At 42.5% G+C, this 24,254-nt stretch overlaps 1 protein-coding gene across 3 annotated transcripts in view; it reads right to left on the minus strand.

Annotated features, from left to right (window-relative positions):
- Positions 1-248: 248 nt before the first annotated feature.
- The window catches only part of ZC3H6 (zinc finger CCCH-type containing 6), a 37,141-nt gene continuing 13,135 nt past the window's right edge, over positions 249-24,254 (minus strand). Inside the window, exons 5-12 of one of the 3 annotated variants that reach the window (XM_070734618.1) lie at positions 19,936-20,048; positions 13,809-13,925; positions 12,790-12,901; positions 11,749-11,858; positions 7,534-7,787; positions 6,700-7,169; positions 5,038-5,280; positions 249-2,561 (exon numbers count right to left, since the gene is read on the minus strand). In XM_070734618.1, coding sequence (XP_070590719.1) covers positions 1,063-2,561; positions 5,038-5,280; positions 6,700-7,169; positions 7,534-7,787; positions 11,749-11,858; positions 12,790-12,901; positions 13,809-13,925; positions 19,936-20,048 — 2,918 coding nt within the window. In that variant the 3' untranslated portion in view covers positions 249-1,062. Of the gene's footprint in view, positions 2,562-5,037; positions 5,281-6,699; positions 7,170-7,533; positions 7,788-11,748; positions 11,859-12,787; positions 12,902-13,808; positions 13,926-19,935; positions 20,049-24,254 lie in introns of all 3 variants that reach the window. The other 2 variants (XM_070734620.1, XM_070734619.1) reach the window with 2 other exon arrangements.

Raw genomic sequence — 24,254 nt, forward strand, 5'->3', positions numbered from 1 at the left:
GGAACATTTATTTTTGTCTGTATTAGTTTTCGCTTACATAGAATGTCATAGGGACTATTATTATAATAGTATTAGGCAATATTATAGGCAACAATAAAATAAAAATTCAGATGTAATATTTTGGCCAGGAGGTTATTTGAATTGGCCTTTACCAGATGTGCTTGGCAAACAGAATTGCAGCAGAAATACATGAAATTTTCTGTTCATGAAATGACAGATCTAAGAAAACCACACGAGTCTCTGGAAAGTCAGAGATTTTACTCTTTTAATTTGTTAAAAATGCCAGACACATGAATACATGTTACTGTCATTACATCAATACAAAAAAGCAATACAAATTAAGTAGCTGAATACAAAAATACATTGAATACATGAACACCACAATGTGACATAACACAATAGAGAATAGGATATACATGAAAAAGTAAATACATTTTATAGACCTAGGTGTTTTCTATTTTAACAATAATGTTTTAGTTATGTCTTTTGCATATATACAGCATAGAATAAAATACTTTAAAAAGTTTATTCTTTTTCTCAGTGTGTAATACAGTATTTTTATGCTAAGAATATCAGTTTCATGAGTAAAAAATGTTGCCCTGTGTCAAATGCTTAGCAAGTTGGGCTTAAGAAGATTAGATAATTATCATCTTAAATAATGTTTCTCATAGTAATGTACTGTACATTATATTGCTTGAAACTGTACAATCATACAAAAGTGGTAAACATAAAATGCTGATTTTCAAAAGACACATTACACATATACAAGTCTTTAAATTGAATCCCTTAATGATGATTTACAATGAAAGTGCTTTTCTCGAACCTAACATGATATACACTTTTATTTAAACGGATCAATGATTCATATCCCTGAAATGGGAAACTTATATAGAAAATACCAAATTGGCAAACACTATAATATTACTGCATGTGGTTCTGAAAATAGCAGCCCCAACGTATTTCTGGTTATAATTTAAAAATAAATAAAGCGTAGAGGTAAACCCAGTTACAAAACTGCGGAAACCGGCATTATTCACAATGGTAAAAAATCTTAACAATTAGCTAACAAAAAGGTGAAGCAGTAGGGTCAAAAGTCTTGAAAACATCTTTCAGCGATTTGTCATCCGATTCTCCATTTGGATCATTTTCTAGTGCTGGAGTGATCTGCCCAGGTTGCCTTACTTGCCTCTGATCACTGTATTGTGGTCTGATTAACCCTGATAAAGCTTGGATAGGAAGGTTGTGCACTGCTGGAGCAGAACTGGAGTGTTTAGCCTGAGATTTATTCAGATTAGCTACTTTCTCTGAATTGGTTTCCCCAAATGCTTCTGCATGTTTTTCTACATGCAGAGATGCTTTTTGAGGCAACTGTTCTTCTGAGGTGGCTCCTTCATTCTGACCAGTGTTTTTCAAAATACCCCTTTTCTGGTTTTCTCCATTCTCTCCTGAATTAACTGGAGAAGAATCCAATGAAGTATGATTTCTTGGATCGTACAAACTAATACCACTTATTATTGAACTAGAAGTGCCTAGCTTGGAACTTGCAGATGACAACTTAGGTGCATATGGAGGCAATGTATCGGAGTCAGACTGGAAGACTGCGGCTTCCGAGGACTGTAATGTACTAGTGCTGGATCTAGCCAACCTAGGATCAGTTTTTGAAGGCAAAAGATCCTTCACAGTTCCATGATGGGAGTCTGCACTGGACAGTCTATGCAGCCTGGGATCAGTGGATTTTTGTAAGCGAGGATCTCCTAGTTTATTTGTATTACCAGGATGCAAATCTGTAGAGTGCTCCAAAGATCCACTCCTGTTTGCTAAATTTATATTATTTTTTGTTTTTGCTGCTAGCCGTGGATCAGATGGGACCGTGCTTAGGATAGAATCATTTTTGCTATTCCTTAATTGATTAAATCGCTGGTCAGCTATAAGTGGAGGAAGGGGTAAATTGATTGAAGATACTGGATCTGGTTTTGGCAAAGGTACTGGGAGTAAATCTTCTGGAGCCCATACAATATGCTTAGCAAAATTGGGTTTGCTCAGAACAATGTCCATTTTAATATGGCTGAATTGTCTAAGCTGAGATCTTGGATCTCGCAATGTTACTCCAGGAAGAGGTTCCAATGGTATGAGAAAAGCCCTGTCTCTTAACTCTCTTTCAGCATCTTCATCATCCTCATCCAATCCTTTTTGCATGATCTTGGCAACAGGCTGTGGATAATGCACATCCAATTTTGTTCCGCTAGAAGAGGAGCTTCCATGACTGCTTTCATTACCCTTTAAGGTTCTTGGATCTCGTGCAAGCCTGGGGTCCAAAACTCCTGATTCTGATGATTTCCTAGCATTTGATCTTGAAGCTGATCTGAGTCTTGGATCAACAGCCTGGTTTCCTGAACCACGTTTCTTGGCAAGTCTTGGGTCAACTGGCATAACACGCAGTTGCTTATCTGCTGACTGCTGGTTTCGAAATGTTTCACTTTGTTTTTTTAAGGTCTTCAGTATGGATTTAACACTGCTTCCTTCTTCTTCTTCACTACTAGAATACCAATTTACATTATCATCTAAAAGGAAAAAAGAGATCATTAAATCTCATAAACATATTGTCTAAAATAAGATTCTATCATTTCATATGAATAAAAGTTGCAAAGCGCTATTATAAAATTTTAAGCTTCTATTAAAATGACAAATAAGTATAAAAACAAGAAGATAAATGGCTTAGCTGTATACTTGTGTAACTTTTCATCTTGTAATCAGCAAAATTCAACTCCAAAACCTTCAAAACTGAAGCATTTTTTAAAAAATTGCTATACTGTATAACCTTTTACAAGTGCTAAAAATCCAGAAGGCCCCTGTATAACTCCACATTATTTTATTTTAAAGTATTTTGTTTTAAAATTTAAATTTATTGTAAAACAAAAACTTTTTAATTTTTAAAAATATTATTATTATAGAAGATTAGCCAGTTAGGTGACCTTGGATCAGTCTCTCTTTCTCAGGAAAATAGAAGAAGGAAGTACTATTACATATGTTTTTTAAAATAATAAAGGCAATTCAAAAAAAAAGAGTATCACTAAGGTCTTAAGATCACCAAAATCCTATAAAATTTCAGACAATTTATTTGTGGGTGGTATTGCATAGTTGTATTCTAAATGTATCAATTTTTATTAGCCATTAGCAAAAGGGCTCATAGAAAGATACACTAGTGTCCACAATAGAAGAGTACATGGTAACGGTGATGGAGTTATCAGAGATGGGAAAATGTACTTGTTTAAATAAAAATAAATTTTATCTATTTTTGTTTCTATTTGGAAACTGCTTCTAAATTTGTTGCTTGAAACTGAAATAAATGAAATGTTAAATGATTAGAATGATTTTGTTATAGAAATGGTTTGAAATATTATGAAATGTAAAGCAAAAGGATAAAGTTGTATATGTGTGTGTATGCACAAGTGCCTATGTATGTATATTTTGCTGCAATGAAAAAAGTTGGAAGTTATCACTTTTTCCTCTCTGCATTTAAAAAAAGATAATTTGTTTTTTTCTGTATTTTTTATCTTATAATGAAATTAAAATTTATGAAAAAAGAAAACTACAGCTCAATGTTTTGCTAACATTTAAGGGGCTCAATCAGTGTATCTGTATGACTGTTCTGTAATTGACACATGCTTGCTTTTCATGAGAGATTCAGCCACAGAACCCTATTTTCTTGGACCAACTGGGAGTGGATTATGAAATAAACAGTGAGCTTAATAAAAATTACAATGAATATAGTAAACATAAGAGGGCAGAATTCAGTATTTGAAAAAGAAAAAAAAATACAATGTAGTATTGTACAGTCATACCTTGTCTTACGAACCTAATTGGTTCCAGGGGGAGGTTCGTAAGACGAAAGGTTCGTAAGACGAAACATTGTTTCCCATAGGAAACAATGTAAAGTCAATTAATCCGTGCAACCAACCCCCCCCCCCGCAAAAAAACGCTGCCGCCCGGCTGTCACCTTTTAAAACAGCCTGGGGGCTTCTCAGCGACCTCCCGAACGCCGAACGCCAAACCCGAACTTCCAGGTTCGGCATTTGGGAGGCCGCCGAGAAGCCCCCAGGCTGTTTTAAAAGGTGACAGCCGGGCGGCGGGGCTTCCCAGCAGACGCCGAACGCGGAAGTTCGGGTTTGGCGTTTGGCTTCGGGAGGCTGCTGGGAAGCCGCCCGGCTGTTTTAAAAGGTCACAGCCGGGCTGGGGGGCTTCCCAGCAGCCTCCCGAACCCCGAACTTTTGCCGAACTTCAGGGTTCGGGAGGCTGCTGGGAAGCCCCCCTGCCCGGCTGTGACCTTTTAAAACAGCCGACGGCTTCCCAGCAGCCTCCCAAAGCCGAACGCCAAACCCGAACTTCCGGGTTCGGCGTTCAGAGGCTGCTGGGAAGCCCCGCCGCCCGGCTGTCACCTTTTAAAACAGCCGGGGGGCTTCCCAGCAGCCTCCCGAACGCCGAACCCGGAAGTTCGGGTTTGGCGTTCGTAACACGAAAAAAGTTCATAAGAGGCAATTTTTTTCTGAACCCTGGGTTCGTATCTCGAGTTGTTCGTAAGACGAGGGGTTCGTATCTTGAGGTATCACTGTACACTGTTTCCCCACCCCTGAAAGTAAGACATAGGGAGAGGTTTTGTAGAATTGCATAATAAAAGGTATCCCCTGAAAGTAAGACATAGGAGACATTTTGTTTTGCAGCATTCCCGAACAGAACATATATAACATATATTTGAAGAAAGTATAATTGTTGTACATGGAACTAATAGTATGGTGGTAGTAAGAAATTCTTGATAGGATTCAGGTTTTTTGTTATGCTGGTTTGTGATAACAACTACTGTACAGTATATAATAAATGTTCATTTTTTGTTCAGCAATAAATGTGAATTCTTCTTCATTGAAAAAAAATACATCCCCTGAAAATAAGACGTAGCACATCTTTGGGAGCAAAAATTAATATAAGATGCTGTCTTATTTTCGGGGAAACAGGGTATTTGACAAATGCACAATCTGAAAATACCTTCTTCTCTACTTAGTGATCTTTGACACTGATTGCTCTTCTGTTCTCCATCATCTTGATGTTTTTGACTGAGCCTTACAAAAAGAGCTTTCTGCATTGCAGGAAGAAAATCGGGTACATTCATAGCCGAATTGTGTCCTGCTGTGGTGGCACAATCTGATTCATACTCATTTCCACTGTTATGTGAATCTGAAGAATTTATGTAAGATTGGTGTTCTGCAAAGTCTCCTTGCCATGTAGCATCTGCATTAAGTATTACAAATAATTAGTGTTTATTATGAAAATTTAGAATTTATTTAGTATTATTTAATAAAGTAACAAAATCAAGTATAGTTGTGTGGTAGTTCCTCCAAAATAGAAGATAGTTTCGGGCTCCTTGATAACTGTGCAGGAAAAATATCTAGAGTACTCTAAACCAAACTAAACTTTTTTAAAAAAATTGGCTCTTATATAGAAAAGGCCCAGTGTTCTCAAGGATGTTTTTAAGGAGTGATTCCTAAGCCATCATTACTTCACTTTTTACCAGCTTTTCAGTTTAAAGTAGTAGCACCCAAGCAGGCACACATCCCCTTCCAAAGTAGTGTTCTGCATGGGGAAAGCTAATAACTTACATTTTACTTGCTGAGGTAGAAATGAATTGTTGCAATATACTCCTTTAGGAAAATATAAATGTATACCTAATAAGATATGAGATCTAGCTAGATGTAATGGTTTAGGATAGGGGTGTCAAACTGGTGGCAGGCGGTCTGGATGCATCATGTGCAGGCCATGCCCATCCCTGCTCCACAAAGGCAAAAATGTCACAATACATCACTTGACACAATCGAGTTTGAACACCTGTGGTTCAGGGCAACAAGCTAAAAATGGGGAGACAATTCTATATCTTGCCTTATGTGTTAAGCCAGCTATATGTTAATAATTTTCTTAGCCCTAAGAAGAAGACAATGACAAGCCACTTCCTAAAATCTTACCACAAAAACTGCATTATTTTGTTCAAGGAGTTGTCAGGAGTCATGACTTAAATACATACTCACACACTCCCTGTTACAAGTGAGTGTATAATACATGTAATATACTTATCCAAGGTATTCGTGGTCCCACTTACAAAAATTCTAGAAAGAGGTGAAACTGTTTCAATGCAAAATATATAATTACAGTACAACACTTTTCCTTTCATACGTTTTTCTATTGCATAGCACATTTTGAAAACACTTACATATGTATATCTTTAATGAAGGATTAAGACAAGCTGTCTACAAGCATTCACCCCAAACTGCAAACTTTTAAACTTATTTACTAATAGATTAAGGAAGTGTGTTTAAGATACATTTATTTACAGATTTCTAAAGTTTAACAAGATGGGATTCCTGGATTGCAGAAAAACTTGTAAGTAGATGAATATGTGGATAGTCTTTCCCTATCACCAATCCCCCAAAATCTAAAAATCCAGAACTCAGTGTATAAAGGTCTTGAGAAATGCCTGTATAGCTCCCAAGAATTCTAGGGATGAGGCTTTAATGTTATCCTTTTAGCCACACCACATTTAACTCTCAACTTCACATATTAAATGTTTGCAGAAAACGTGGTTGACTATCAATAGATAAAGATTGTTCAGTTCAGAATGATGAACTAAAATGAAACAATTTTTAAATTAAAACTTACCATTAGCATTATTGGTTGTTTGGAAATTATGCACAGCCTGATGTGAATAGTAGTTGTCATAGAAATTAGCTGGATTCTGAAGAGTCTCAAATGCAGGATTTGGCTGCCGTTCACTAGGAATGTGCTGATATGGTGGACCAGGTGGGCAGTGATTGTCTCTGGGCATGTTTGCCATATGTTCTTGAGCAACTGCACAGTTGTATGACACACCAGATGGTGTTAAAGGTGGGCCACCTTGATTTCCATGCATAGGTCCACCAGCTGGACCTTGTGCTCCTAAGTATCCTGCAGGAACTGGCTGCAAAGGTGGACTATGTGGCACCACTGAACCAATACAAGGATGACCAGGAGAACCTGGGTGCCCTGTTGGTCCATTATGTCCTGGGCTTGATTCTGTGTTATACTTGTGTGGATCATTTCCTTCAAACTCTGGTCCAGGGGGTGATGTACTATTATAGAATGCTGGTGGACTGTAAAACAAAAAACCAGCTCAAGTATATTTGTATACAAATATTAGATTCAGAATACAGTTGACAAGCAGTACTATGTAAAAACTCCGCAAATGGCAATATATACAATCTCCCCCAAATTATATTTTTTAATATTACTACTATTCAATATGTTTTCTTTGATGCCAAATTACTCTATACAATGGATTCTACTATTCATATACATGAACAGCTATACCAAAATGAGAGAGGGGAAATAGTTGCCCTCACAGAATGGTTTAATGTATTTTGAATTCATTTACTGTAAGGCTTGGTTTAAAATCATAAATTTTCTAAAACTGAGTTCCTAATTAAAATTTCATGCAGTTTTAATTCCTAGACTTACGTTTTCCCAATTTTATGTGCTAAATCCACAGTAGGTTTCACAACTATTTCAAAGAGAGACGGAATTTTCTTGAATTCACCAGAGGGATCCTGAAAATTTTCTGCATCTTCCTCCATAAATGAATATGGTTCTGGTGGGGTGGGCAGAAGTCCAACTCCGGGAGGTGGTTTAGGAAGAGGAACTATGCCACGTTTCCTAAGTTCTTCCACTTCTTTTTCATCATCATTTTGAGGTTCCTCTTCAGTATTCAGTACCTAAAAAACCACATTAGAATAGAATCAGAATATATGGTCTATTGGCAGCTATTCTAGAACTTAATAGCAAAAGCACTTATTGAGATCTCTGATAGCTGCTCTGTACAGCTTAGATAAAATTAGAATACGTCAAAACTATGACAACATTAAAACATCAGTATTTATTAATTTGGGGTCATTCTTCAAAATTCGTGTCTATGAACATTTAATAAAAATTCAGGCATAATTTAGACTAAACTGAAGTATGGAATAGTACTGGTCCATGAATTAGATTATATATGGCAAGGAACAAAGTACAATTTAAAACAACAGCACTTTGAAACAACAGCTAGTCAGCTTTCCCCACCAACATGTCCCAAAGCAAAAGATACAGGACCAAACCAGCACTAAACAAACAATACTTAGTCATTTTAAAGGTCATTTCCATGCTGTCCAGTTTCTCCTGCTCTATGATTTTCCTTCAGGAGTAAGGTATGACATAGCAGAAGCTGAGTAGTGGCATTTAAATATAATTTTTACGTGGAATATTTTCAATAAGCAATTTTTAGCTACTGTCTGCCCTGTACCTTTTCATGTGAAAATTATTAGGCAAGAGGGAAAGAAATAGAAATAAGTGCATGACTTTATCAAAACTTTCCGCTCCCTTTCCATTCCTTTCTCAAACTTGCTTTTACAGACCACCATTCAAATCCTTAGCGATAAAACAATGTTCTAAAACTTTATATAATACCACTTTATAATGTGCTGGTAACACCGCACTTGGACTATTGTATATCCAGTTTTGATCACCATGATATTAAAAAGATGGTGAGAGTCTAGGAAGAGTGCAGAGAAAAGCAACAAAGATGAATAGGGGACTGGCGGTTCAAACATATGAAGAACTTTTGCAGGAATTGTGCATATCTAGTTTAATGCAAAGGAGGACTGGAGTGACATGATAGCAGTGTTCCAATACTTGAGGGCTGCCACAAGGGGATCAATCTATTCTCCAAAATACCTGAAGGCAGGACAAGAAGCAAGGGATAGAGAATAATCAAGGAGAGGACCAATCTAGAACTCAGGAAAAACTTCCTGATAGTTAGAACAATTAATCAGTGGAAGGAGTTACCTCCAGAGGTTGTGAATGCTCCAACACTAGAGATGTTTTAAAAAGTTTGACAATAAATTGTTTGAAATTGTATAGCACTGAGAGCGAACCTAGGGCATGCATGCCACAGGTGGAAGGCAGAACCATATATGTGGGCATGCGAGCTGCGCACATGCTGGCCAGATGATTTTCATTTGGGATGGCCCATGCCACCCCTCCCTTCCCAGGAGTCCCCACATGGCCCCTTTTGGATGCCACGTAAGTATAGGGCTCGCACAAAGGCTCCAAGAGTCCGTTTTTTGCCCTTTCCAGGCTTCAGGAAAGCCTTTGGAGTGTGGGGAGGGCAGAAAACGGGCCTACCAGACGTCTGGAAACAGGCTGTTTCTGGCCTCCGGAGGCTTCAGGGAGGCTGCTAGGTCCAAAATGGGTGTGTGGGGTTGTTTATGCATGCGTGGGGATGGGGGTTGCGCATGCATGCGCAGGACAACATGGAAGAAATTGCACGCATGTGCAGAAGCGGGGCACAAAGGCATTGAATTATGGGTGTAGCCACACTGTGTGCACTTTCGGCACTGAAGGAAAAAAAATGTTTTGCCATCATTGTGGTATAAGGTGTTTTGCTTTTTCTGTTCTAACTGGGGAGAAATAGGGTACAGTGATCCCTCGAGTTTCGCGATCTCGATTATTGCGAAACGCTATATCGCGAGTTTTCAACCCGGAAGTAAACTCCACCATCTGCGCATGCGTGCCCTTCCACGCATGCGTAGATGGTGGAGTTTCCCCGCCGGGCAGAGGCTTCCCTGGGTCTTCCCCCTCTTGCCCCGGTAAGACAGCGGCGGCGCGAGCAACGGCGTGGGCGGGCGGGCGGTACGCGCGCGGGAAACCCCACCTCCGCCTCCCAGCTGGGAAGCGGAGCCGACAACAGCGTGGGTGGGCGGGCGACTCGCGCGAGCCTGGGGACACCCTTGCTCTGCTTCCCAGCGCGCGCGCGTTGCTGGGGAAAGCGCGCGCGCTTGGGGACACCTCACCTCCGCCTCCCATCTGGGAAGCGGAGCCGGCAACAGCGTGGGTGGGCGGGCGACTCGCGCGAGCCTGGGGACACCCTTGCTCTGCTTCCCAGCGCGCGCGCGTTGCTGGGGAAAGCGCGCGCGCTTGGGGACACCTCACCTCCGCCTCCCAGCTGGGAAGCGGAGCCGGCAACAGCGTGGGTGGGCGGGCGACTCGCGCGAGCCTGGGGACACCCTTGCTCTGCTTCCCAGCGCGCGCGCGTTGCTGGGGAAAGCGCGCGCGCTTGGGGACACCTCACCTCCGCCTCCCAGCTGGGAAGCGGAGCCGGCAACAGCGTGGGTGGGCGGGCGACTCGCGCGAGCCTGGGGACACCCTTGCTCTGCTTCCCAGCGCGCGCACGTTGCTGGGGAAAGCGCGCGCGCTTGGGGACACCTCACCTCCGCCTCCCAGCTGGGAAGCGGAGCCGGCAACAGCGTGGGTGGGCGGGCGACTCGCGCGAGCCTGGGGACACCCTTGCTCTGCTTCCCAGCGCGCGCGCGTTGCTGGGGAAAGCGCGCGCGCTTGGGGAAACCTCACCTCCGCCTCCCAGCTGGGAAGCGGAGCCGGCAACAGCGTGGGTGGGCGGGCGGCGGCGCGCGAGCCTGGGGACACCCTAGCTCTGCGCGCGTTGCTGGGGAAAGCCCGTGCGCGCGGGAAACCTCACCTCCGCCTCCCAGCTGGGAAGCGGAGCCGGCAACAGCGTGGGCGGGCGGGCAGCGGCGCGCGAGCCTGGGGACACCCTAGCTCTGCGCGCGTTGCTGGGGAAAGCCCGTGCGCGCGGGAAACCTCACCTCCGCCTCCCAGCTGGGAAGCGGAGCCGGCAACAGCGTGGGCGGGCGGGCAGCGCGCGCGAGCCTGGGCGCGAGCAACGGGGTGGGCGGGCGAAGGGCGGGCGGCAGTGGAAGCAAAAACACCATCTGCGCACGCGCAGATGGTGTTTTTACTTCCGCACCGCTACTTCGCTAAAAATCGATCATCGCGTGGGTTCCTGGAACGGAACCCTCGCGATGATCGAGGGTTCACTGTATTTCATAATTTCTCAAGAACTTTCCTGTTTCATTAGAATTCAACAGTTATGCTTATCCTTCTTTACATGGAAAGAGTGGAATCATACATCACAAATTCAAAATACCATACACATCTCAAATCTGGAGGTAAAGAAAAGGAATAACCTGCTGAATGCACTCTACTCCTCACATCAAGTTCAACTGAATATGAATACGTTTTGTTCAGTCAATAAACACAAGCAAAGAATCAGAAGCAAGTCTGCTTTGTGTGAGAAGATAACCTCTCACATAGAGAATTATTTTAGTTCACTTCCAATTTCACATCTGTTTGGCACTAATCCTTCATTTCATATGCATACATGAACTCACCTAAAACACTGTAAATTGCTTTAATATGCTTATGCATACATGTTACAAAAGACAAAAAATAGTAACTAAAGGATATTATTATCTTTTTTTTAGAAAGTCATAATCTATTCCCCTTCATTAGGTATCTGATATGTAACAGAAAATAAGAGAACACTTTGAAACAGATTAGATTTTCTGAGGAGTTGTAGTCCCCTTAAATATACTAATAAAAGATTAGGCCAAAAATCTTCCACTAAAATACATAAATTGATTTGTTGCTTTGTAGTAGTTTTTAAAGGAAGAACAAAAAAACTTCTGTTTTTCAGCTGTTCAGGTGCATTTCACATGCAACTTATTCTCAATCAACCTATCTAGCTTCTTTGAAAAACTGGAAGAATTTCTTATTACAAAGTTTGAATTAGGTCAAAGTTGATTTTGAAATACAAAGTTTGCTTTAGAGGGAATTACTTACCTTATCAAGCAGTTCTTTTGTCTCTTTAGTTAGAGGATCATGAGAAAACTTACATTTGTCACCATGGTAGCATTTTGCTCCTGTATGATAGAACTTGCAAGGAAATTCATGTGATCAAATATTAAGGAAACTACATAAGATACTAGTGAAATTCCCATAATTTTGGCATTACCTCCTTAAAAAGGTTTATTATAATATATACTTGAATTAAATTTCTGAGGAATCATGAGAATTGTGGCCGCTTCCAAAAGGGAAACCACTTCCAGAACACTATTGTGCAACCTCTCTATAAGAGGGTCATATGGTAGCTGAGCGCTTCTGCTTCTGATAGGTAATTTATGGAAATGGTAAGTGAACTGGTATGAAGAAGAGGGGAGAAGATGCCCAACTTTGTTGGATCCAGCGACAGAAAGCAGAGCATATAGTACAGACTGAATGGGGCACACCCTTGGAGACCTGGAGTAGGCTACGGGTGAGTTGAGGAGGTGTTGCAGAATAGGCCTAGGCCTTTTCCAGGGCTTCCTTCCCTGCCAAGACATCCCATGCTGCACTTAACAACTGCAATAAGAAAAGTAGGGTTTGTGGTTCAATGAAGGAATCACATGGGTGCTTCGTTAATGACTGCCCAGACCTCTTTGGAAGCAGCCACAATTCTTATGATTCTTCAGGAATTTATTCTTAACCATAAGTTACAATAAACTGTAAGTTGATAACCAAGTTTATGCAAATTTAAGCAGTGGTTAACTAAATAAAAGAGGAGATGCATCGCTAAAGTTTTTCTATAATGCTTTTATTTATGTTTCATTATTACTAATTTCTCTACTTTGTTGTATCTTTAATCTGGTGTAACTTTCTAAAAATTGTTATAAATTATTCTTTCAAAAGAGAAAAAAAATACATTCCTAACACTGTTACTTACTAACATTTAAAATATCTAGTCCTTAGGAACATCTATATTCTATTACAAATGGAACATTTAAAATGCTATGGCCACTTCAGCTTTTATCATAATATGACTGAAACATTTTTGTCAAAGGATATTATGCATGTAAATGCAGTTTTCTCCTTTGGAACAATAACCTTGAATGTAAAATTTACAGATTTCTTTTTTCTTTTCTATTTCTGCATCATGATCAAATTTACACTGGTCTCCCTGTAACATAAAGAGAGATTATAAGTTTAAATAGTGATGTTTTATATTTCATACTGTTTTATTTTACTCCACTATTCAAAGAAAATTAAAAAGAAAAAAGAAAAAAAGATAAAATGAATTGCAAATAGATGAAGGTTATGAAATCAGATTACATTCTATCAACAGTCTCTATTTATTTATTAATTAGATTTCCTGCCGCCCTTCTCAAGGCGACTCAGGGCGGCGTACAACATTATAAATGCAACAATATGTAAAGAAATCTAAATTACTATAAAAGAATGATACAAATTACTAAAAAGTATTACAAACCCCATACTTACGGCCCCCATGCCCACCAGCAGAGGTAGGTCTTAAGAGCTTTACGAAGGACTAGGAGGGAGGGGGCGGTACTTATCTCTGAAGGGAGTTCGTTCCAGAGGGCCAGGGACGCCACAGAGAAGGCTCTTCCCCTAAGACCCGCCAGCTGACACTGTCTAGCCAACGGGACCTGGAGAAGGCCAACTCTGTGGGATCTAACCGGCTGCTAGGATACATATGTGAATACTCTATATTCACATATTGATGTAACTGCTAAAGCAGCTATATTCAGTGATGCAACACTACCTAAGAATCACGTAAGATTTTAGAAATAGTGTGGCCAAGCTAAACACATGCATCAATCTTGTATTATTCTAAAGAATAATTTTCTCTAGTATCATTTATGCTGAATATATTAAAAGTTCCCTCAAATCTAATAAAAACTGGATATAATTTTTATGGCCATTAGATTTTGATTACCATAAGGATGAATGGATTTGGCAGGGTAAATGATGTAATAAATAATTAAACTTTGAACTTTGAACAAACTAAAATTAAATCAATAAATTGCTTACTTTTTCCAAAGAAAAGGGTGCAATTATATACTCACCTTAATACATCGGGCTTCTAAGAAATATTTACAAATTTGTTTTCCTTTGTGTTCCACCGTATGCTGGTTTATGAATGCCTGACTCATAGTTGGCCATTTCTTTACTGGCTTCATTTCCTGTTAAACAAAGTCTCAATTTTAATGTGATTATTCCTCAAAGGTTAGTCATTCACAAAATAGTCAAAGACGAGATAAAATACCTTTTTCATGATTAAACTAATCATTTATTTATTAAATTTATTTGCAACTCCTCTCATTTCAGGCAACTCAGGGCAGTTTACAGAATTAAAAGCACTAAAGTCATAAAAGATAAATATTATTAGAACAATAAAAATGAAAATTACCATGAAAAGTAGAACTATAGTTAAAAGATGGGGAGATAGGATTGGTTCTTAATTCATCAACCAACTCCACTGTGATGCTCCCCTATTGGTCATGAAACCATCTAGTGGAGTCATGTCTTCGGGCCCTTATGGAAAGGTCAGAAAGTTGGGAGCTGATCCCATCTCAAGGGGTAAGATGTTCCAATTTCCATGCATCCATACAGATACAGTATGTCACAGAAGTGAGTAGATCTCCTCACAGTTTGTAAATATAAAGTGTATCTTTTGATGTTACAACATAGAAGAAATGACACTTGACTACAATGTAAAGTAGTGAATATACACCTTGTATAACAATGTAAATGTGATGTCCACTCAAAATAGCGCAACACATAGCCGTTAATATCTTAACTGCTGTCAACAAAAGTGAGTACGCCCCTAAAGCGATAATGTCCAAATGGGCCGAAGGTGTCAATATTTTGTATGGCCACCATTATTTTCCAGCACTGCCATAATCCTCTTAGGCACCAGAGGTCACCAGAGTTTCACAGGTTGCCACTGGAATCGTTTTCTACTCCTCCATAACGACATCACAGATATAGCAGATATAAGAAGGCTTGCACACCTCCACCTTCAGTTTCAGAATGCCTCACAGATGCTCTGGAGACATGCTTGGCCAGTCCATCACCTTTACCCTCAACTTCTTTAGCAAAACAGTGGTCACTTTGGAGATGTATTTGTGGTCGTTATCATGTTGGAATAATGCCCTGCGGCCCAGACTCCAAAGGGAGGGAATCATGCTCTGCTTCAGTATGTCACAGTATATGTTGGCATTCATGGTTCCCTCAATGAACTGTAGCTCCCCAGTGTCCGCAGCACTCATGTAGCCCCAGACCATGACATTCTCATCACACTTGACAGTAGGCAAGAAACACTTGTCTTTGTACTCCTTACCTGGTTGCCACCTGGTTGCCACCTTGACACAATCTGAACCAAATAAGTTTATCTTGGTCTCATCGGACCACAGGACATGATTCTAGACCATGTCCTTAGTGTGCTTGTCTGCAGCAAACTGTTTGCGGGCTTTCTTGTGCATCATCTTCAGAAGAAGATTCCTTCTGGGATGACAACTCTGCAGACCAATTTGATGCAGTGTGCAGCATATGGTCTGAGCACTGACAGTCTGACCTCCCACTCCTTCAATCTCTGCAGCAATGCTGGCGGCACTCATATGTCTATTTTCCAAAGCCAACCTCTATATATGACGCTGAGCACAGGCACTCAACATCTTTGGTTGACTCTAACGAGGCCTGTTCTGAGTGGCACCTATCCTGTTAAACCGCTGTATGGTCTTGGCCACCATGTTGCAGCTCCGTTTTAGCGTCTTGCAATCTTCTTATAGCCTAGGCAATCTTTATGTAAAGCAACAATTTGTTTTTTCAGATCCTCAGAGTTCATTGCCATAAGGTGCCATGGTGAACTTCCAGTGACCAGTATAAGAGAATGAGAGTGATAACACCAAATTTAACACACCTGGTCCCCCTTCACACCTAAGACCTTGTATCACTAATGAGTCACATGACTCCAGGAATGGAAAATGGTTACTTGGGCCTCATTTGGACATTATCATTTAGGGTTTTTTGGTGGACGGGGGTGGGTGGGTGGGTAATTTTTTTTATTTTTTCTCCACTCATAAATGCATACATTTTTCATATACCTTCAATTTTAATACAATACAATAGTTTTCCATTTCCTTTTGGTATATATCATTAAACAAGTGCTACCTCCTTTACTTTTATCACCTAGATTACCCAATATAACTTTTTTCAATATCCTTATTCAAATTTATCACGCTATTAACTTTACATCTCATCAATTGGTTTGACTCATTTATTAAATCTGAGCCTTAATGCTTCTTTTCAATTATCATATAACCTTATTTATTTCCAAAATATTTCTTAACTCTTATTTTATACTAATTGCCCTTTTAAAAAAATTCTGAGTCTAAAACAATAATCTAAATCCTGTAAAATACTATCATAACAATAATATTACTGAAAGAAAAAAGGAATAAAAGAACCAAATTTCAACAATTCCATAAAAATAAATCAGCTTACTTTCTATCGTTACATATTCCATAACAAGTAATCAACTTACAAACATAATTATTTCTTAATTAAAGTATAATATTTAAATGTTAATCGACCTAATCAATGTAAATTTCTTTTATTCAAAAATCTTTAAGAGTGCTCCCAACTTATCTTGCATTTTATCCATTCTCACAGTTTCATAATACCCTATTCTAATTGTATTTCTAATTATATTTTTGCTGCAAACCCAGTGCAATTATCATGCCCTACTCTATTTATATTTCACTGCCAACCCAGTATAATCATCACTGCAAAACCAATGTAATAATCTTCCCTAATCTATTTTTTTCCACTGTAAACTCAGTGTAGATGTGTACTCACTTTTGTTGCCAGCAGTTCAGACATTAATGACTATGCCAAGTGTCATTTTTCCAGTGTTGTCATATCAAAAGATATACAGTGATCCCTCGATCATCGCGAGGGTTCCGTTCCAGGACCCCTCGCGATGATCGATTTTTCGCGAAGTAGCGGTGCGGAAGTAAAAACACCATCTGCGCATGTGCAGATGGTGTTTTCACTTCCACCGCCGCCCGCCCTTCGCCCGCCGTTGCCAGCTCCGCTTCCCAGCTGGGAAGCAGAGCTGGGGGTGTCCCGAAGCGCGCGAGCGCTTGCGGACACCCCAGCTCCGCTTCCCAGCTGGGAAGCAGAGCTGGGGTGTCCGCAAGCGCGCGCGCGCCGCCTGCCATTGCCAGCTCCGCTTCCCAGCTGGGAAGCAGAGCTGGGGTGTCCGCAAGCGTGCGAGCGCCGCCCGCCATTGCCAGCTCCGCTTCTCAGCTGGGAAGCAGAGCTGGGGTGTCCGCAAGCGCGCGCGCGCCGCCTGCCATTGCCAGCTCTGCTTCCCAGCTGGGAAGCAGAGCTGGGGTGTCCGCAAGCGCGCACGCACCGCCCGCCATTGCCAGCTCCGCTTCCCAGCTGGGAAGCAGAGCTGGGGTGTCCGCAAGCGCGCGCGCGCCGCCCGCCATTGCCAGCTCCGCTTCTCAGCTGGGAAGCAGAGCTGGGGTGTCCGCAAGCGCGCGCACGCCGCCCGCCGTTGCCAGCTCCGCTTCCCAGCTGGGAAGCAGAGCTGGGGTGTCCGCAAGCGTGCGAGCGCCGCCCGCCGTTGCCAGCTCCGCTTCCCAGCTGGGAAGCAGAGCTGGGGTGTCCGCAAGCGCGCGCGCGCCGCCCGCCGTTGCCAGCTCCGCTTCCCAGCTGGGAAGCAGAGCTGGGGTGTCCGCAAGCGCGCGCGCGCCGCCCGCCGTTGCCAGCTCCGCTTCTCAGCTGGGAAGCAGAGCTGGGGTGTCCGCAAGCGCGCGCGCGCCGCCCGCCGTTGCCAGCTCCGCTTCTCAGCTGGGAAGCAGAGCTGGGGTGTCCGCAAGCGCGCGCGCGCCGCCCGCCGTTGCCAGCTCCGCTTCTCAGCTGGGAAGCAGAGCTGGGGTGTCCGCAAGCGCGCGCGCGCCGCCCGCCGTTGCCAGCTCCGCTTCCCAGCTGGGAAGCGGAGCTGGGGGTGTCCCGAAGCGCGCGCGCACTTGCGGACACCCCAGCTCCGCTTCTCAGCTGGGAAGCAGAGCTGGGGTGTCCGCAAGCGCGCACGCGCCACCCGCCATTGCCAGCTCCGCTTCTCAGCTGGGAAGCAGAGCTGGGGTGTCCGCAAGCGCGCGCGCCCGCCGCCCGCCGTTGCCAGCTCCGCTTCCCAGCTGGGAAACAGAGCTGGGGGTGTCCCGAAGCGCGCGCGTGCCGCCCGCCCACCCACGTCGTTGCTGGGGCTGCTTCCCAGGTGGGAAGCGGAGCTGGGGTTTCCCGCGCGCGTGCCGCCCGCCCGCCCACGCCGTTGCTCGCGCCGCCGCTGTCTTACCGGGGCAAGAGGGGGAAGACCCAGGGAAGCCTCTGCCCGGCGGGGAAACTCCACCATCTACGCATGCGTGGAAGGGCACGCATGCGCAGATGGTGGAGTTTACTTCCGGGTTGAAAACTCGCGATATAGCGTTTCGCAATACTCGAGATCGCGAAACTCGAGGGATCACTGTACTTAAATATTTGCAAAATGTGAGGGGGGTGTACTTACTTCTATGACATATTGTATATCGACAATATATCCTATCATAAAAGATACCAATGTTGGGTACAGATGTATAGAAGAATTCCATCTTTATGAACAAGCAAATAATAGAAACTATGTTGAAAATCAAAACCCAGTAAAATTGATTTTTTTAAAATTGTTTTGTCTTAAGTAGTAGGGATATAAAAGTGACAATTCAACCACTGGCTGCTCTCAAACTAAATTTTCCTGCTATTAAGCTCACCAGGATTATATTTGTATTAGTCTGATTTTGCAAAAGTAGCTATCACTGATTATTAATATTTATCTTAGTTAAGCTACTTTTATTTTCATAATGCAGTTATCTTAGTTCTAAGATCACTGAAAGAAAAATAAAACATTTTACAATATATAGCATTTTACAATACAATTTTGAATGAAGCTTAATAAAACCACTACAGTAGAACCCCGACTTACGAGACTAATTGGTTCCGGAAGGAGGCTCGTAAGTCGGAACGCTCGTATGACGAAACATTGTTTCCCATAGGAAACAATGTAAAGTCAATTAATCCGTGCAACAACAAAAAAAACCGCTGCCGCCGAACGCGGAAGTTAGCGTTCGACTTCAGGAGACAGCTGCGAAGCGGCGCGCGTGTTTTAAAATGTGGCAGCCGGCCTGGGGGGCTCGGGGGCTTCCCCCCGAGCCCCCCAGGCCGGCTGTCACGTTTTAAAACACGCGCGCCGCTTCGCAGCTGTCTCCTGAAGCCGAACGCGGAAGTTAGCGTTCGGTTTCAGGAGACAGCTGCGAAGCGGCGCGCGTGTTTTAAAAGGTTGCAGCCGGCCTGGGGGGCTTGCCAGCATCCTCCCGAGCCCCCCAGGCCGGCTGCAACCTTTTAAAACACGCGGGATACGAGCGCCAAGTAGCTGCCTCCTGAAGCCGAACGCGGAAGTTAGCATTCGGTTTCAGGAGACAGCTGCGAAGCGGCGCGCGTGTTTTAAAAGGTTGCAGCCGGCCTGGGGGGCTTGCCAGCACCCCCCCGAGCCCCCCAGGCCGGATGCAACCTTTTAAAACACGCGGGATACGAGCGCCAAGTAGCTGCCTCCTGAAGCCGAACGCGGAAGTTAGCATTCGGTTTCAGGAGACAGCTGCGAAGCGGCGCGCGTGTTTTAAAAGGTTGCAGCCGGCCTGGGGGGCTTGCCAGCACCCCCCCGAGCCCCCCAGGCCGGATGCAACCTTTTAAAACACGCGGGATACGAGCGCCAAGTAGCTGCCTCCTGAAGCCGAACGCGGAAGTTAGCATTCGGTTTCAGGAGACAGCTGCGAAGCGGCGCGCGTGTTTTAAAAGGTTGCAGCCGGCCTGGGGGGCTTGCCAGCATCCTCCCGAGCCCCCCAGGCCGGCTGCCACGTTTTAAAACACGCGCGCCGCTTCGCAGCTGTCTCCTGAAGCCGAATGCGGAAGTTAGCGTTCGGCTTCAGGAGACAGCTCCTTGGCGCCCGTATCCCGAATGTGAGCTCGGGAGGCGAACAAAAATGTCGCTCCCCTCCCAGCTCTTATCTCGAGTAGCTCGTAAGTAGAGCTGCTCGTATGTCGAGGTTCCACTGTATTTTTAATGCAATAAACCATTTCCACTTAACTTACTTCCTCAGATCCTTTATTTACCCCTCTTCCTCTTCCACGATCTTTGCGTTTCAGTTTCTTTTGCATGCTGCGCCCTCGGCCAATACCATAACTATTGCTTGTTTGCATAGCACCTAAAAGATTACAAATTTCTGGATGAATATAATGATTTATTACTTATTATGGTGCAGAAATATATTATAATACATACCACTTATATTTTTCTATTCAATGATTATTCATTAAACTTAATCTAGTGCCAACTTTAAAAGTGTCTTGGCAGTTTACAGTAAACAAAAAAGGCTTGACTCTAAATGCCAGCAGATAGATTGAAACATCAATAGATAAGTATTTTCAGATGGATTGACTGGGGCTTGACCCTAAATGCCAGCAGATAGATTGAAACAAAAGTAGATAAACATTTTCAGCAGAATTGACTAGTTGTGTAGCTTCCTCTAGATTTAGTGTTTCTCAAATAGTGGGGCAGGCTATGGAGCAATGCCGGGGGAGGGCGTGACTCCAGGGAATGTGCTTTTTTTGCCATAGGAACTAGGATTATTTTTGCACCGAACAATAGCACACAGCACAGAGTAGGAGATATGAAGTGCATATAGTAAACCTTAAGAGACACCATGGGAAAATATTTAAAAGGGATGAAAAGAAAGACCGAGGTAATGAGACAAGTCTCCCAAAAGCTAAAATGAGGAAATATGACAAAGCATATGTAACGCTTGGCTTCACTGTGACTATGGTGGGAGAGGAGGAAAGATCAGAATGTTTACTGTGTCTAAAAATGTTGGCAGTGGACATCATGAAGCCAAATAAATTAAGGAGACACTTAAACACATTACACCCTGCTGATAAGACGCTTGAGTTTTTCAGCAAAAACGTGCTGAATATTGCAAACAATCAGCCGGACTGAGAGTTGGTGTGTGTGTGCAAAATGTTTACTTCTTCGGGGGGGGGGGGGGGGGGATAATTAAGAAATACTGCTCTAGAAAACGTTTTTCTCTCAAATAGCCTGGGCAAATCTCTGTAGGCTCTTCATTTTTGCCCTGGAACAAATAGGCAACCAAAATGCAATCTCTTTGTGTTCTTCTTGATACCAACCTGACTTCTAATTACTGATTTGTTTAACCAATCCCTGTTAACAGGAGATGTTCCTGAGGATTGGAGAATGGCCAGTGTTGTGCCTATCCACAAGAAGGGCAGTAGAGAAGAAGCTGGTAACTACAGGCCAGTTAGCTTGACATCAGTTGTAGTTAAAATGATGGATAAATTAGTGAAGATTGGACTTAATCCCTGGATAGTTCAGTGGATTTCAAGCTGGCTGAAGCATAGACATCAGAGAGTTATTGTTAATGGCGAGTATTCTGAGCAGAGACAGGTTACAAGTGGTGTGCCACAAGGGTCTGTTCTGGGTCCTATTCTTTTTAATATGTTTGTGAGTGACATAGGGGAAGGTCTGGTAGGGAAGGTTTGCCTATTTGCCGATGACTCTAAAGTGTGCAATAGGGTTGATATTCCTGGAGGGGTCTGTAATATGGTAAATGATTTAGCTTTACTAGATAAATGGTCAAAGCAATGGAAACTGCAGTTTAATGTTTCCAAATGTAAAATAATGCACTTGGGGAAAAGGAATCCTCAATCTGAGTATTGCATTGGCAATTCTGTGTTAGCAAAAACTTCAGAAGAGAAGGATTTAGGGGTAGTGATTTCTGACAGTCTCAAAATGGGTGAGCAGTGTGGTCAGGCGGTAGGAAAGGCAAGTAGGATGCTTGGCTGCATAGCTAGAGGTATAACAAGCAGGAAGAGGGAGATTGTGATCCCCTTATACAGAGCGCTGGTGAGACCACATTTGGAGTACTGTGTTCAGTTCTGGAGACCTCACCTACAAAAAGATATTGACAAAATTGAACGGGTCCAAAGACGGGCTACAAGAATGGTGGAAGGTCTTAAGTATAAAACGTATCAGGCAAGACTAAATGAACTCAATCTGTATAGTCTGCAAGACAGAAGGAAAAGGGGGGACATGATCGAAACATTTAAATATGTCAAAGGGTAAAATAGGGTTCAGGAGGGAAGTGTTTTTAATAGGAAAGTGAACACAAGAACAAGGGGACACAATCTGAGGTTAGTTGGGGGGAAAGATCAAGGGCAACATGAGAAAATATTATTTTACTGAAAGAGTAGTAGATCCTTGGAACAAACTTCCAGCAGACGTGGTCGGTAAATCCACAGTAACCGAATTTAAACATGCCTGGGATAAACATATATCCATTGTAAGATAAAATACAGGAAATAGTATAAGGGCAGACTAGATGGACCATGAGGTCTTTTTCTGCCGTCAGTCTTCTATGTTTCTATGTACCAAATACAAATACCTCAACCTATGACACAATTAAGGCCAACATTTATGTTGCTATGTGAGAAGTGTTAAGTGAGTTTTGGGTGGTTTAAAAAGATAAAAAAACCCAATATAAAAAACAATACTCCCCCTCCAGGCAAAAAAATCAATCCATCAAATAAATGGGTTCCGTCCTATTCTGGGATTACCAGACCCATTGACAAAACCAGGTCTTCAGGGCCTTGCAAAAATCATCCCAATGGAACTTGAGGCAGCTATTTAACTGGCATTCTAAACATTTCTGACGAGGCAAATTGGTCAGCCTCAAAATTTAAATTGTAGGTACCCAGACTCAGCACCTCACTTTTCCATACTGAAGCATTATTTCATTTGAGTGAGTGGAGTCAAGGTAGCTGTGTAAAAGTATGTGTGGACTGGACAGTCAATCAAGAAAATTGTCCAAATTTAGTTTATAAAACAATTTAACTATAATTTAAAATACTTTTCTGACATGCAAATTATATGCAACATTTTGCAAATAGGATCTAAACTTGCCATAAGTTGCCAAAATGTATTAATTAATCATAATTAATTTTGGAAACTTATGGCAAGTTTAGATCCTATTTGCAAAATATTACATATAATTTGTATGTGAGAAAAGTATTTTAAGTTATTCCAGTTTGTTCCTACTGGTTCTAACCCATTCTTTAAAACCGTTAGTAACTCAGTGATGACATCACAGAACTGGTTCTGTTGGTGTCTCCGTGGGTGCCGCAATCTTGGATTTTGCTTCTGTACAAAAGCTATTTCTTTCTTCTGCGCATGCGCAGAAGCTAATGTATTTTTTGATTGCTGTGCGCATGGCATGAGCCTGAGCGAACCGGCAGTAAAAGGATCCAGAATCCACCTCAGAGTTATTCCATATTTAAATATTATGTCCCCAGATCTGGATGCATCATAATAGACCATCTATTATCTGGACTCTTTCCAGTGAGGATTCAGGTCTAGGCAGGGGATTGAAACAGCATTTGCCATGCTTTTGGTTGACCTCTAGAAGGAGTGGGATGGGGACAGTATCTATTCATGGCTCTACTTGACATCTTGGTGGCCTCTGATACCACTGATTATGGTATCCTTCAGGATCAGCTCCACAGGAAGTGGATGGCACTGTATTGTGCTTGATCTTTTTCATCCTCCCAGCTGTTATTTGGGAGTGAGTGAGAGGTCCAACCCTTGACCCCTTATATGTAGGTTTCCATAGATTCAGTAATCTCTCCACTCCAGGTCAGTTCTAGATGAAACTACTGGGAATATCCATTGTCATGGGATGAGGTAGCATCAATACAATATGCTGATGATATCCAGTTATACATCTTCATCCCTGGTGAATTGATTCCTGCAATGATTCCTGTTTCATTGCCTGGAAGCTGTAAGGAGAACAACAAGCTTCAGCTGAACCCTAGCAAGACTGAGTGGCTTGAGGTTTTGAAGTCTCCTGTATCTGAGAAAGTACCATCTTTGGTGTTGGATGGGATTACTTATCCCCAAACAAACCTTGTGTGCAATTTGGGGGTTCTTCTAGACTCATGACTCCTGCTTGGTAGCAGTTATGGTTAGGAGAGCCTTTGCACAACTTTCTGTTGTACACCAATTGTACTTATTCCTGAATTGGGAGGTTCTATTCCCAATTACTCATGCCCTGGTCTCCTCCTGAATTACTAAAACGTGTTCTAAGTGGGGTTACTGTTGAGAAGAATCTGCAAACTTCAACTTGTGCAAATTACAGTGGTGAGATCAAATGTGTGCTGCTAGAACTTGCATATCTTACATCTCTACTCCGTGATTGTCAGTTTGCTTCTAAGTTCAACTAAAAATGCTGGTCCTTTGTGGCATGGGCTGGATTATTTGTGGGACAAATAATCTTCTCTTCTGGTTACATCTGCTTATTCAGTCAAGTCTGGCAGGAAGGGCAAGTTACAAATCACACTTGCTA

This window comes from Erythrolamprus reginae, chromosome 1 (assembly GCF_031021105.1).
Source record: "Erythrolamprus reginae isolate rEryReg1 chromosome 1, rEryReg1.hap1, whole genome shotgun sequence".
NCBI classification, from domain to species: domain Eukaryota; kingdom Metazoa; phylum Chordata; class Lepidosauria; order Squamata; family Dipsadidae; genus Erythrolamprus; species Erythrolamprus reginae.